Genomic DNA, 14772 nt, shown 5'->3' on the forward strand with positions numbered 1-14772 from the left:
GGAATGTTTATATCCAAACAAAAAATGGTTTTAGGACTGCACGAGAGAATACATTTGCACTGCTAGAAGCTCCCTCATTCCCAGAGGAGCATGTTTGGGCAGAGCCATGGCAATTCCACCCCTCCTCACCCAGCACACCAGCGGTGCTACAGAACAGCTAATTACAAGATATGCCTCTCTCCACTATCTCCTTGTCCACTGCATAAAGCTCTGGCACTACCCTTCCTTTCCTCCCCTTCCCTCATGCAGTGTACTCATAAGAGAGGCATAATTAAACTCTTATTACAGTTTTGACTTCTCCCTGAATCAGCTGGCTTGTTGTAGAACAACCATTCACAGCCTTCTTGGGCTTACATGGCCTGGGAGGCCGTGGATATGTTCTGCAGGACAAGGCTTCTTGTGTTTGTGAGTGCTTTGAATCTGTTTCATATATTAAAAATGTAAACTAACAGCACAATGAGTGTGCTTATTAAACCACAAAAAGCTGCAGTAAAAACACACACTCAAAATACAAAGAAAGTCAGAGTTAAGAGGCTGCAACTTTAGACTTAACTCTTCCTACTACAGAATAATTCATTATACTGTATACTCTATGTAAAATCACTTACTGTTCTGAGAACCTAGCAGCAGTTAGCGTAGGTAAAATGGAGTGAGCTAAGGAAGGAGCTTTATTTGACATTTCTTTTTTGACCTATAATCATAATATTACTTTAACATTTATAGTTTCACTACCTTTGTTATTGAAACTCCAACCCTAAAACTATAGTAGTTGTAGTGAGTTACAGATAGTTATAATAGAACTACTTTTACACTTTTCTTTTCTCATTTAAATCAGCTGTTTGAAAAATGTATGTCCATGTTTTCAATTTAACATATTTAGCATGTACCAGGATAGATGATGATGTCTCCAGAGCATTCTGAGAAAATGTCTGTCTTTCACCATGTTTAGTTTTCCCCCAATAATTATGAGAAATTCAAAAGATGAAATGATGTGATTTAGCAACAGAATACTGCTTAACAGAGTGATTGATTCAATGTCCCACATTGTTCTTCAGAGAGGAGTTGGGTTTAACAGAAGCTGTAATTTAATCTCTATCTCTGAAACTTCCTTATGTAAAAATGAGTTGCCAGTACCTAAGCCCTGCCAAGAATTCCATTACAGCATTGTAGTTTCCCATGTTCCAGCAGCATTTTGCCACATGTACTAAATATGAGAAGACTTCTCGTTTCTCCTCCATAGAACCGGCAGTAAGGATCAACCATGTAACCCAAGAGCTCACCTAATAAAACAAAATGTACAGTACAAGAAATCAGCCATGGCTATGTTATTTGGAACATTCAGACATATTTAATGCAACAGAATTACTATATTTTAATCTTAAATTGTCTCTTTTGGGGGGAAAATAAGATATTTCACCAAATTTTTTATATATATATAAATATACACACACACACAATAAAATCACACAAAAACATTCACCGCATATGATATATATACTTTGTGTATACACATATCACACACACACATATATGCAAAGTATTTGAATCTCAAAATGCTTTTTAAAGTTATTTATTTTAAACCAAAAATGCTGAACAATAACAGACATTGTATTGTAGACTAGGGCCAAGATTTTCAAAGCTGCCTAAAGGATTTGCAAGACCAATTCCCATTAAAATCAATGGGAACTGGCACCCAAATCTCCTATATGGCTTTGAAAATTTTAGCCTTAGATAAGATAACCCATTTTGTTCAATTTGGGAAACAGGTCAGAAGCAGCAGTTTATAAATTAAAGAATATTTTTTGCTTGAGTTGATTGAGCTGACATTTGTATATATTTTTTTCTTGATGTACAAATTTGTTCACTGCAATATACTCTAAATACATTTAATAACTAGCTACTATAGCTATTTGTTATATTAAGAAACGAAGCAGAAAATATCACTTTCCAAATTTGACCTTATTGTCAAGTTCTGTTTGGTAATTAATGTCAGCATCAGAAATCAACTAACTATATGATTCTGTACATACTTAAAATCTGATCAGGCACAGAAATTTACTACTCTGAAAATTTTCAGTTTACTTTTCCACAACATCCACAAAAAATAGATATATTTCACATGGAAACCTAAATTAAACCAACTGTTCCTTTTTACAGTATGATTCCCGAGGGGTTGATTTTTGTCATTGTAGAAATACTTTTAATCATAAAATAATAAATGTGATCTGTTCGCTGACATTGAGTTCCATTCTTCTTTTGGTCTTGAACGATTTATGTGTTTATAGTCATTACCAGAGTGATGAGAGCTTCGCGTAACATTTGAGACTCCTAGCTTCCCCCAAAGAAAGAAATCTGTATTAAAATGTCCTACTGATATATTTCAAGACACAAACCAAACATGTGAAATTAACTGAAAATTTGTTGAATTCAAAACAATTTATGAAAACACGTAGGGGTTATATACATCACTATATTTTCCTGAGCCTATACAGACACAATATTCTCAATTCCTCATTCTGGGTCATGAGAACAGCAAACACAGTAAAAGCAAGAACAAGAATAAGATTGTTCTCTTGCTTTTCAATCTTTCTGATGCCCAATTTAATCAAGCACAACAAAGTCGAGTTCCACTGTTTTCTTAATTTGAAATATATTAACATACTATATTATTAATGAAAGACTGTGTTTAAGTAATATTAGGGTTGACAGAAACCAGCAAAATTCAGGAAATCCAAAGTTATAGCTTTGCCCTAAATCCAATTGTGAAAGAAAGAAAGAAAGAAAGAAAGAAAGAAAGAAAGAAAGAAAGAAAGAAAGAAAGAAAGAAAGAAAGAAAGAAAGAAAGAAAGCCAGGCAACTAGCTTTGTTATTGGCCTGTGTCACATTTTCAGCATTATTCAAATGTATTTTTACATTTAAGTTTCTTTCTTTAAATAAATTAATAAGGAGAAAGTAAGTCAATGAGGTGCAAAATTTTTTCCTACATATTGCCAATGTTTTAAAACTGCATCTAAGGGCTTGTCTATGCAGTGCATTAGTCCACAACGGAGATGTATAAACTCCAATGCATACTAGCACGCTGTGCGCTAACTGGTCCATGTGGACCCATTCTGGCATACAGTAAAAGTTCCCTGTGCATGTTAATGTAGTCCCATTTCAAACAGTGCTACATTAACATGCACTAGGGAACTTTTAGTGTGCGCCAGTCGGGTCCCACATGGGTAAGTTAGTGCATGACACATTAGTGTGCACAAGAATCTACACCCCTCTGGTGCAGGCTAATGCATGTTGTAGAGAAGCCCTAATTTACTCAAGAGGCAGAAACAGTTCTGTATTTCAAATAAATTCTGTATTTCAAATAAACACACTCAAGTAAATATATTTTCAAAACAGGCTATACACAGAAGGTGAAATGCTGTGCTATGCTTCTAGTGGCCAATCTGTGGCTCCGGAACTGCATGCAGCTCTTCAGGGGTTAATATGTGGCTCCTTACCTAGGTACTGATTCCGGGGCTGGAGTTATAGATGCTAACTTCCAGTGTGCTGGGGGGTGCTCACTGCTCAACCCCCTGCTCTGCCCCAAGTCCTGCCCCCACTCCATCCCTTCCCCGAAGGCCCCTGCCCCTTTCCCTGAGCCTGCCATGCCCTCGCTCCTTCCCCCTCATAGCCTCCTATACACATGAAACAGCTGATTGTGGTGGGTGGGGGGAGTAGGCATTGATTGGTGGGGGCTGCTGGAAGGGGCTGGGGAGTGGATGGGGGGCTGCTGACATATTACTGTGGCTCTTTGGCAATGGTCATTGGTAAATTCTGACTCCTTCTCAGGCTCAGGTTGGCCACCCCTGCTCTAAGAGGTGCAGAATAGAACTCACAGATGGAGAGAGGGCTAAGATAGTTTTAAACCACATCTGATTCTGGGCTGCTCCAGGGGCTGCATAATTTAGACAGCCCCTGAAGGCCATCTAATTTACAACAGCCTTTTCATGCCTGCCTAAGAGCAGCAGCACTGCCCAGAATCTCTGCAGTGCTAGGTGCTGCTGCTCTGCTCTTGGAACACTCTTCCTGCCACAAGCCCCATCCCCAGCTTGCCTCTGACATCAGGTTTCTTCCACAATTCCTGTGCATGGAGAATTCTCTCCCAGCTGGATCTGAAACTGTTAGCACCTAATTACACCACTGGTGTCCTTTTACCCAGAAAGAAAAGGAGTACTTGTGGCACCTTGGAGACTAACAAATTTATTTGAGCATAAGCTTTTGTGAGCTACAGCTCACTTCATCGGATGCATTCAGTGGAAAATACAGTGGGGAGATTTATATACACAGAGAACATGAAACAATGGGTGTTATCATACACACTGTAAGGAGAGTGATCACTTAAGATGAGCTAATACCAGCAGGAGAGCGGGGGGGGGGGCAGGGGAGGAAGAAAACCTTTTGTAGTGATAATCAAGGTGGGCCATTTCCAGCAGTTGACAAGAACGTCTGAGGAACAGTGTGTGTGTGTGGGGAATAAACATGGGGAAATAGTTTTAGCCCAGCAGAAGAATCTGTCCTACCTCGGGGCCTCTCCTTCTGCACCTCCACCCCCATGAACATGATACAGTTCTGTGGTGACCTAGAATCCTATTTTCGATGTCTCCGACTCAAGGAATATTTCCAACACACCTCTGAACAACATACTAATCCACAGAGACCTTCCTACCAACACTACAAAAAGAAGGATTCTGGGTGGACTCCCCCTGAAGGTCGAAACAACAGACTGGACTTCTACATAGAATGCTTCCGCTGACGTGCACGGGCTGAAATTGTGGAAAAGCAGCATCGCTTGCCCCATAACCTCAGCCGTGCAGAACACAATGCCATCCACAGCCTCAGAAACAACTCTGACATCATAATCAAAAAGGCTGACAAAGGAGGTGCTGTCGTCATCATGAATAGGTCGGAATATGAACAAGAGGCTGCTAGGCAGCTCTCCAACACCACTTTCTACAAGCCATTATCCTCTGATCCCACTGAGGGTTACCAAAAGAAACTACACCATTTGCTCAAGAAACTCCCTGAAAAAGCACAAGAACAAATCTGCTCAGACACACACCTGGAACCCCGACCTGGGGTATTCTATCTGCTACCCAAGATCCATAAACCTGGAAATCCTGGATGCCCCATCATCTCAGGCATTGGCACCCTGACAGCAGGATTATCTGGCTATGTAGACTCCCTCCTCAGGCCCTACGCTACCAGCACTCCCTGCTATCTTCGAGACTTCCTGAGGAAACTACAATCCATCGGTGATCTTCCTGAAGACACCATCCTGGCCACTATGGATGTAGAAGCCCTCTACACCAACGTTCTACACAAAGATGGACTACAAGCCGTCAGGAACACTATCCCCGATAATGTCAAGGCTAACCTGGTGGCTGAACTTTGTGACTTTGTCCTCACCCATAACTATTTCACATTTAGGGACAATGTATGCCTTCAAATCAGAGGCACTGCTATGGGTACCCGCATGGCCCCACAGTATGCCAACATTTTTATGACTGACTTAGAACAACGCTTCCTCAGCTCTCGTTCCCTAATGCCCCTACTCTATTTGCGTTATATTGATGACATCTTCATCATCTGGACCCATGGAAAAGAAGCCCTTGAGGAATTCCACCATGATTTCAACAATTTCCATCCCACCATCAACCTCAGCCTGGACCAGTCCACACAAGAGATCCACTTCCTGGACGCTACGGTGCTAATAAGCGATGGTCACACAACCACCACCCTATACTGGAAACCTACTGACCGCTATTCCTACCTACATGCCTCCAGCTTTCACCCAGATCACACCACACGATCCATTGTCTACAGCCAAGCTCTACGATACAATCGCATTTGCTCCAACCTCTCAGACAGAGACAAACACCTACAAGATCTCTATCAAGCATTCTTACAACTACAATACCCACCTGCTGAAGTGAAGAAACAGATTGACAGAGCCAGAAGAGTACCCAGAAGCCACCTACTACAGGACAGGCCCAACAAAGAAAATAACAGAATGCCACTAGCCATCACCTTCAGCCGCCAACTAAAATCTCTCCAACGCATCATCAAGGATCTACAATCTATCCTGAAGGACGAACTATCACTCTCACAGATCTTGGGAGACAGGCAGCCCTTGCTTACAGACAGCCCCCCAACCTGAAGCAAATACTCACCAGCAACCACACACCACACAACAGAACCACTAACCCAGGAACGTATCCAAGCAACAAAGCCCGTTGCCAACTGTGTCCACATATCTATTCAGGGGACACTATCATAGGGCCTAATCACATCAGCCACAGTATCAGAGGCTCGTTCACCTGCACATCTACCAATGTGATATATGCCATCATGTGCCAGCAATGCCCCTCTGCCATGTATATTGGTCAAACTGGACAGTCTCTACTTAAAAGAAAAAATGGACACAAATCAGATGTCAAGAATTATAACATTCATAAACCAGTCGGAGAACACTTCAATCTCTCTGGTCACTCGATTACAGACCTAAAAGTCACAATATTACAACAAAAAGACTTCAAAAACAGATTCCAACGAGAGACTGCTGAATTGGAATTAATTTGCAAACTGGATACAATTAACTTAGGCTTGAATAGAGACTGGGAGTGGTTGGGTCATTACACAAAGTAAAACTATTTCCCCATGTTTATCCCCCGCGCACTGTTCCTCAGACGTTCTTGTCAACTGCTGGAAATGGCCCACCTTGATTATCACTACAAAAGGTTTTCTTCTACCCCCGCCCCCACCCCGCTCTCCTGCTGGTATTAGCTCATCTTAAGTGATCACTCTCCTTACAGTGTGTATGATAACACCCATTGTTTCATGTTCTCTGTGTATATAAAATTTCTCCACTGTATTTTCCACTGAATGCATCCGATGAAGTGAGCTGTAGCTCACAAAAGCTTATGCTCAAATAAATTTGTTACTCTCTAAGGTGCCACAAGTACTCCTTTTCTTTTTGCGAATACAGACTAACACGGCTGCTACTCTGAAACCTTTTACCCAGAGTAATCAGGGGTGAGATTCTCACCTACTGTATGTATTTATAAAAATGCTACAAGATTAAGGCCTCAATTTTCCTCTTTGGGGAAAAAAAGAAAAGGAAAATTTGAATTAAAAAAAGTGTGTATATTTTTGTGTACTAAATGAACAGCACAACTGCTGATGTATACTGATGTTTGCTATTAATTATCACAATTGTCTAGTATATTTCTGTAGTGCAGATCTTATAGGTATCTAGACCCATAATCCAAACCTTTATGGACTTTTACATATTAGACTCATTTATGCACATAGGGCCTGATCCAAAGATCGCTGAAGTCAATGGAAAAACTTCTATTGACTTCAGTGGGCTGAGAATCAGGCCCATTTTTTTGTCTAACTTGTGCCTCTTTCTAGCAGTTCAATCTGAAATGGGTGTTCTAATTATTCTTTAACCAGACAAAACAGACCTGAACAGTAATGAAGACATGACATGAAATAAACAATGCATGAGCAATACTGCAAACAGTATAGCTAATATTTGTTTGACCATAAAGCAAAATGTACAATATGAATGCTCCAATTTCATATCCTGTTGCAATTATAAATTTTGTATAGTACCTAATATATATTGCAAAATTATGTAATTAGAGTTACAACATTTCATGGTGCATCCTGTAGTAAGTAATTTAATAAAGTGTAAAGAAAGCATATGACCAGTTAGAATTTTGGCTGTGAGATGTCATCTGGATCGCCTCAGTTGCTAAATTGAAGTGCAACATGTCTTTCATTTCACTGAGATACGTGCCACATTGTCCTTTCCATAAGATGCCACAATCTTTGTTCATATTATTTAAAAGCAATATCCATTCAATTCTCTTCTTTCATTAACTGTTTAAAAACACAATGTAACAAACAAACAAATAAGAATAGGAAAATCTGTCTCTGCTTATCTGATAATTTCCTTCCTTTGAGTAATAAGGCACACAGATCTGTTACAATAGATACCTCAGTGTGTTTACATCTTGGAGGCAGAACCAGAACTTGTTAGTCACTGGCAGCTGGGGAATGTCTCATCTCCTGAAGTTCCCTGAATCTGAGATAACTTCCACATGGCCAGGATAATTCACATTTACTTTCCTAAGTTACAGATTGTGTTAAATATAGTTTGAGGAAAAGCACAGAGGAAATTTCTCCAACTGCAGAGCATGATAAATTCTATCTAATGACAAAAACCCTAAATCCTTTAATATCAATTTCCATCTCTATTCTGAATGATCCATTTGTTTCCAAGTGGCTTGGATCTGTGGACCTTATTACTTGAAAAAAGGAAATTTTCAAATAAGCATGGACAAATTTTCCTATTCTTTGTACAAAGGCCCACAAATCTGTTACAATGTGATTTTCATAGTAGTGTGACTCTAAGGTAGAAGCAGGATCATCTTTTAAATGTTGACACATCCAAAATGAGATAGATTTTATAAAATCTATCTCCTCCAACTTCTCCTGGGCAGTAAGGCATAGAGAAAACTTTTGCCAAAAGACAGGAAATGACAATGACTAAGTTAGGTGACCAATGTGCAGAATCTGGTGAACCTATGTACTGATGGCCATTTGGCTGTCTAGAAGATCTCAATACAGGATTATGAGTGCTCCTAAAGACTGGACCTTGATGCTTAACTGAAGGAGGAATATATCTTGAATTTACTTAGGGAATGAATGCTATGACAATTGAGAGGACTACCTGTCTGAATTAAAGGTACAATATTAAGTCTCATTAGAAGAAGCTCCTTAAAATAAAAATTCATCTGATTGGCGATAATAGCCATTAGGAAGCTCACCCTAATGGATAGCAAGTATAATGGCACCTCCTGCAGAGGTTCAATCTGGGTAGTATTGTAAGGAGCAAAATGAGCTTCCAAAGTCATACTCTATGGCCTTGTGAGATTGGAATAAAGTTTATGCTCGAAGGAGCATTTAACGTTGGGATGTGTACAAAAGTTTATTGTCTTGGACAGGCTGAGAATATACTACACAGACCTGATCTTTTTTCTTGGACACTCTTATACATGCACAATAAAGCCCTCCTGGAGGAACTCAAGCCTATGTTTCACTGATTTAACATGGTAATTAAGTTATTTTGTACTGTCCCATAGAATAATTTCTATTTGTTTACTTCTCCTTTGGGACCCATGTGAATAAGAATCACTTCATAAAAGTATTCATTTTAAATGTTTCTCGTCCCAGGTGGAATATTTTTTATTTTATTTTATATCAGACCTCCTCTATGAGATACAGACATCTGAAGATCCAATCAGTCCTGAAAAACACAGTCTCTTCATCCTGCATAGCATAACCTGGGTAACTGTCGTTCTTGCATTCTTATATTTTGTATTGTCCTGCAGAGCAGGACATATAGCAGGGATCTTGCCCAGGTTTGAGAAAGGTCATTCACTGCCTCACATTCTTGGTCCTGACATGTAGGAAAACCACAGGGCATCTTATTTATGTTTCCATATGCAAAGAAGTCAATCACCAATCCTCCAAATTGATTTATAATGAGGGATATATTTCTAGGTAAAGGAGCCACATTGCTAATCGGACTTCTGCCATGTAAATCTTGGTGTTCTTCTCTATCTTGTCAGGCAGTACATATAGAGAAAGGAAACTCTGCTCCGAGACTCACTCTCTCTAGGGTAGGGCTGGTTATGTTCTTCCCAGTTATTATGAAAACACTATTTGACACATTAACTGACATGACTAGAACAAGTCTTATCTATGGAAGGAAAAGTGCTCCAAGACCTCAATGAATCATTGTGTTCTAGCTCATGGATGTTGCGGTCTTTCTTTCTGGTACACAATCCCTGAACTGAATTGGGAAAATCTCTTAAAATAAAAAACAAAACAAAACCAAATCTGATTTTCTGCATTCACCATTTGTGGGAGCAGAGAATATAAAATGAGACGCGGATCGTTGCCAAAAGGATGAGATATGGTGATATGTGAAGGGAATACCTGGAATTATTAGATAGGTAACATATGAATTCTGGATCACTGAATCATACCTGTGTATAAGATCAGAATTCCCAATGGGTTCCAGTAAAAATTGGATTGTTGTTTCTGTGACATCACATTTTACATTACGGCCATCTTCATCTTCTAGTAACGTTCTTCTGGGAGAAGACCTTGTACCTGATAGTATTCATCCACAGCCCAGGCATATGATTCATTTCCCTGGCACAATGTATTTGTCTTCATACTCCAGGAACCACATCACTCTGCACATTTGCTTCAGCTTTCTCTCTGAACAGAAGAACCCTAATCAGAAAAATAATCTCGGAAGAGAAGTGAATCTTCTTCTTCCCTAAAGTCAATGTTATTGCTACCATGATGCCAGAGAGAGACGTTGGGAGCACATGAAAGATCAAATGGTTATGATCAAAGTTACGGGGAAAAAAAGGGTGCCGTCCATCTGCAAAACATAAAAATTGTCTGAGGATGGTAAAGTGGGAATGCTTTGAAGATAAGCCTCCTTTAGGAACTTATTTAGATGTTTCAGACAGGGCTCCGCTCTGTTTTTCCTAATTCTCTGAGGCTAGAAAGCTGATGGGGAATGCATTGTAACACTCCAGTCTGAAGTATATGATGGATGATTTCATTCATGCTGTGGCCCCTGCACTGGTTGCTGAGACTGGGAATGAGACAAAGCTATTTCTTGGTTTCTTGCACAGTTCCTTAAGGTACCTACGCTGGACAATGTCCAGTGACCTCATCTGATCAAAGCTCTTTTGCTCCGAAATTGAAAGAGGCTGGAACAAATCAGGGCTCTAATTCCAGACAGAGGTGTTGGGAGACCTGCAGATAGCTCTGAGACAATACAGGGTAGTTACTCACTCCACACTTGGTCTAGCTACTACTTGCAAAGAGGTATTTTCTCCTGTTGTACTTCAGAGACTACTTCAATTTGCCATATAATCTGTATTCCTTTCAGTAGTGTCTGGCAGGAGCCAGGATTATATTGACTTTTCTGATTACTGTGAATAGCCTCAGTTCCCCATACAGCTTCCTACTGTATCACTAAGAGAGCTTGGGAACTAATTTGTCCAAGCATCTGTTCCTAAGAACCAAAGCCCCATATATGTGCACGCAACAGATTTGAATCCTACTTTTTAAAATATATATATATATTACTATTTGATTCTCCAATTCTAATTTGGACTGTCAGGCTTCCTCCCCAAAGGAGGAAGAATTATCCTTGTAATTGTTTTTGTAAGGTGTGTGTAAGTACACCTGAAGGAATCAGCATGTCTATGCCCAGGTCTTTTCTGCATTAATATACCCTGCTGCATTCCATGAAGTTGAGGAGGGGAACGAAGTGCGGAGGATTATTTCCCATGCTGCACTTTGTGAAGATGATATGGGGAACTGAGTATAGAGGATTATCTGTCCTGTTGCACTCCATGAATGGGAGCTGGGGAAACGGCACTGATTTTACTATTCATTTATTTCCCTTTTGGGATTTTGTCCCCATAATCCTGTTCAGAGACACAACTGAATTTGAGCTCACAGATTGCTCTGGAAATACTGAAGTTGCTAGTGAACCCCCTGTCCTTGTGGAAGCTGGGTTTATGTGTCTCCCCTTCTCCACATGGACCCCTTCTAGGTCTCTCAAGGAAGGTACTGGCTAAAGGATGGGCTCCCCAGATGTTCTACCTGTCTCTACTGTCTGGGATCCAGATGGGCCAGATAGATCTATCTTTCTCATGGAGGCCTCAGCCTGGGATGCACAGCAAAGCAATGCACATGCACAGCAAAGCAATCCCTGAGAGGGAGGAGCCCTGTTATAGAGGTGGCAGCAGAAGAAGGGCACTAGGCCCAAAGGCCCCTTACTGCACTCTCTGGTGTGAAATTTATGCCCAAATAAATGTGAGTTAAGCACCTAAATAACTTTAAAAATCTGGCCCTAGGTTTTTTGGGAATGCATCATGCTGAATTTTGGATCTCTGAATTAGCTGAAATGTGTATAAAATCACATGTAGTCTGACAGCTAGCCATTCATTAACTGCACCTCAGAGGAGGCTCAGATATATTATTAATTAAAATGTGTATGAAATCAATAAGGCTCATGAAATGCTCTCCTTAAATGTTTCAGCATGATAGCTGTGTTAGTTTGTATCAGCAAAAACAACGAAGAGTACTTGTGGCACCTTAGAGATTAACAAATATATTTGGGCATAAGTTTTTGTGGGCTAAAACCCACTTCATCAGATGCATGGAGTGGAAAAAATCAGTAAGCAGGTATATATACACAGTACATGAAAAGATGGGAGTTGCCTTACCAAGTCAGTGCTAACGAGACAATTCAATTAAAGTGGAAGTGGGCTATTCTCAACAGTAGAACACAAAGGGAGGAAAAATCACTTTTGTAGTGGTAATGAGGCCAATCTAAACAGGCTGGCCCATTTCAAACAATTGACAAGAAGGTGTGAGTAACAGTAGGGGGAAATTAGTATTGGGAAATTAGTTTTTGTAGTGACCCATCCACTCCCAGTCTTTATTCAGGCCTAATTTGATGGTGTCCAGTTTGCAAATTAATTCCAGTTCTGCAGTTTCCCATTGGAGTCTGTTTTTGAAGTTTTTCTGTTGAAGAATTGCCACTTTTAAGTCTCTTATTGAGTGTCCAGGGATACTGAAGTGTTCTCCAACTGGTTTTTGAATGTTATAATTCTTGATGTCTGATTTGTGTCCATTTATTCTTTTGTATAGAGACTGTCCGGTCTGGCCAATGTACATGGCAAAGGAGCACTGCTGGCACATGATGGCATATATCACATTGGTAGATGTGCAGGTGAACGAGCCCCTGATGGTGTGGCTGATGTGGTTAGGTCCTATGATAGTGTTCCCTGAATAGATATGCGGACAGAGTTGGCAATGGGGTTTGTTGCAGGGATAAGTTCCTGGGTTAGTGTTTTTGTTCTGTGGTGTGTAGTTGCTGGTGACTATTTGCTTCAGGTTGGGGGCTGTCTGTAAACGAGGACTGGCCTGTCTCCCAAGGTCTGTGAGAGTGACGGATCGTCCTTCAGGATAGGTTGTAGGTCCTTGATGATGCACTGGAGAGGTTTTAGTTAGTGGCATTCTGTTACTTCCTTTGTTGGGCCTGTCCTGTAGTAGGTGACTTCTGGGTACCCTTCTGGCTCTGTCAATCTGTTTCTTCACTTCCCCAGGTGGGTATTGTAGTTTTAAGAAAGCTTGATAGAGATCCTGTAGGTGTTTCTCTCTGTCTGAGGGATTGGAGCAAATGCGGTTGTATCTTGGAGCTTGGCTGTAGACAATGGATCGTGTGATGTGCTCTAAGATACAACCACATTTGCTCCAAACCCTCAGACAGAGACAAACACCTACAGGCCTCATTACCACTACAAAAGTGATTTTTCCTCCCTTGGTATTCTACTGTTGAGAATAGCCCACTGTCTTCCACTTTAATTGAATTGTCTTGTGAGCACTGACCCCCCCACTTGGTAAGGCAAATCCCATCTTTTCATGTACTGTGTATATATACCTACCTCCTTTTTTTTTTCACTCCATGCATCTGATGAAGTGGGTTTTAGCCCACGAAAGCTTACGCCCAAATAAATTTCTTATTCTCTAAGATGCCACAAGTACTCCTACTTGTTTTTACTCCTGAAATGTGTATTTTAGATAGAAATATGTGAACTAAGTGTATAGAGCTAACCCCTCCTAATTTGGTTCAAATCATACACCCCATTTAGGAGATCTTAAAGCATAGGTATGTTAGCCACACGTAACTGGCCTAATGCATCTTTGGAGGCTGCAAAATCTGTGGCACTTGTATTAGCCCTCAAACATGCACAAGTTATTCCACTGTTGATAATACACATGCCTAAGATCAGAATCAAGCTCTTATGGTTCAACAAGGGTACTCAGCGCTAACTAACACTGAGACTTCTTCCCCCAAGTTCCTGTGTCAGTCACAGCTTTAGGTTCAGGGCACGTGGCCCTTCACATGCACGTCTTACATATGAGCTCATGGCGATCGGGGGAAGTCCCGGACGACTGGAAAAAGGCTAATGTAGTGCCCATTTTTAAAAAAGGGAAGGAGGAGGATCCTGGGAACTACAGGCCTCAAGTCCGTGGAAAAATCATGGAGCAGGTCCTCATGGAATCAATTCTGAAGCACTTAGAGGAGAGGAAAGTGATCAGGAACAGTCAGCATGGATTCACCAAAGGCAAATCATGCCTGACTAATCTAATTGCCTTCTATGATGAGATAACTGGCTCTGTGGATGAGGGGAAAGCGGCGGACATGTTGTTCCTTGACGTTAGCAAAGCTTTTGACACGGTCTCCCACAGTATTCTTGCCAGCAAGTTAAAGAAGTATGGGCTGGATGAATGCACTATAAGGTGGGTAGAAAGTTGGCTAGATTGTCGGGCTCAACGGGTAGTGATCAATGGCTCCATGTCTAGTTCGCAGCCGGTATCAAGTGGAGTGCCCCAAGGGTTGGTCCTCAGGCCGGTTTTGTTCAATATCTTCATAAATGATCTGGAGGATGGTGTGGATTGCACCCTCAGCAAGTTTGCAGATGACACTAAACTGGGAGGAGAGGTAGATACGCTAGAGGGTAGGGATAGGCTACAGAGGGCCCTAGACAAATTAGAGGATTGGGCCAAAAGAAATCTGATGAGGTTCAACAAGGACAAGTGCAGTGTCCTGCACTTAGG

The 14772-nt window shown here is 40.8% G+C and overlaps 1 protein-coding gene across 2 annotated transcripts in view; it reads right to left on the reverse strand.

Annotated features, from left to right (window-relative positions):
• Positions 1 to 14772, reverse strand: part of PLCE1 (phospholipase C epsilon 1) — a 325202-nt gene that overhangs the window by 85063 nt on the left and 225367 nt on the right. For both annotated transcript variants that reach the window (XM_084634850.1, XM_084634851.1), the window contains exon 5: positions 1135 to 1280. In XM_084634850.1, the coding sequence (XP_084490976.1) occupies positions 1135 to 1280 (146 nt within the window). The remainder of the gene's footprint in view (positions 1 to 1134; positions 1281 to 14772) is intronic.

This window comes from Lepidochelys olivacea, assembly GCF_965140295.1.
Source record: "Lepidochelys olivacea isolate rLepOli2 genome assembly, chromosome: 7".
Classification (NCBI taxonomy): Eukaryota; Metazoa; Chordata; order Testudines; family Cheloniidae; genus Lepidochelys; species Lepidochelys olivacea.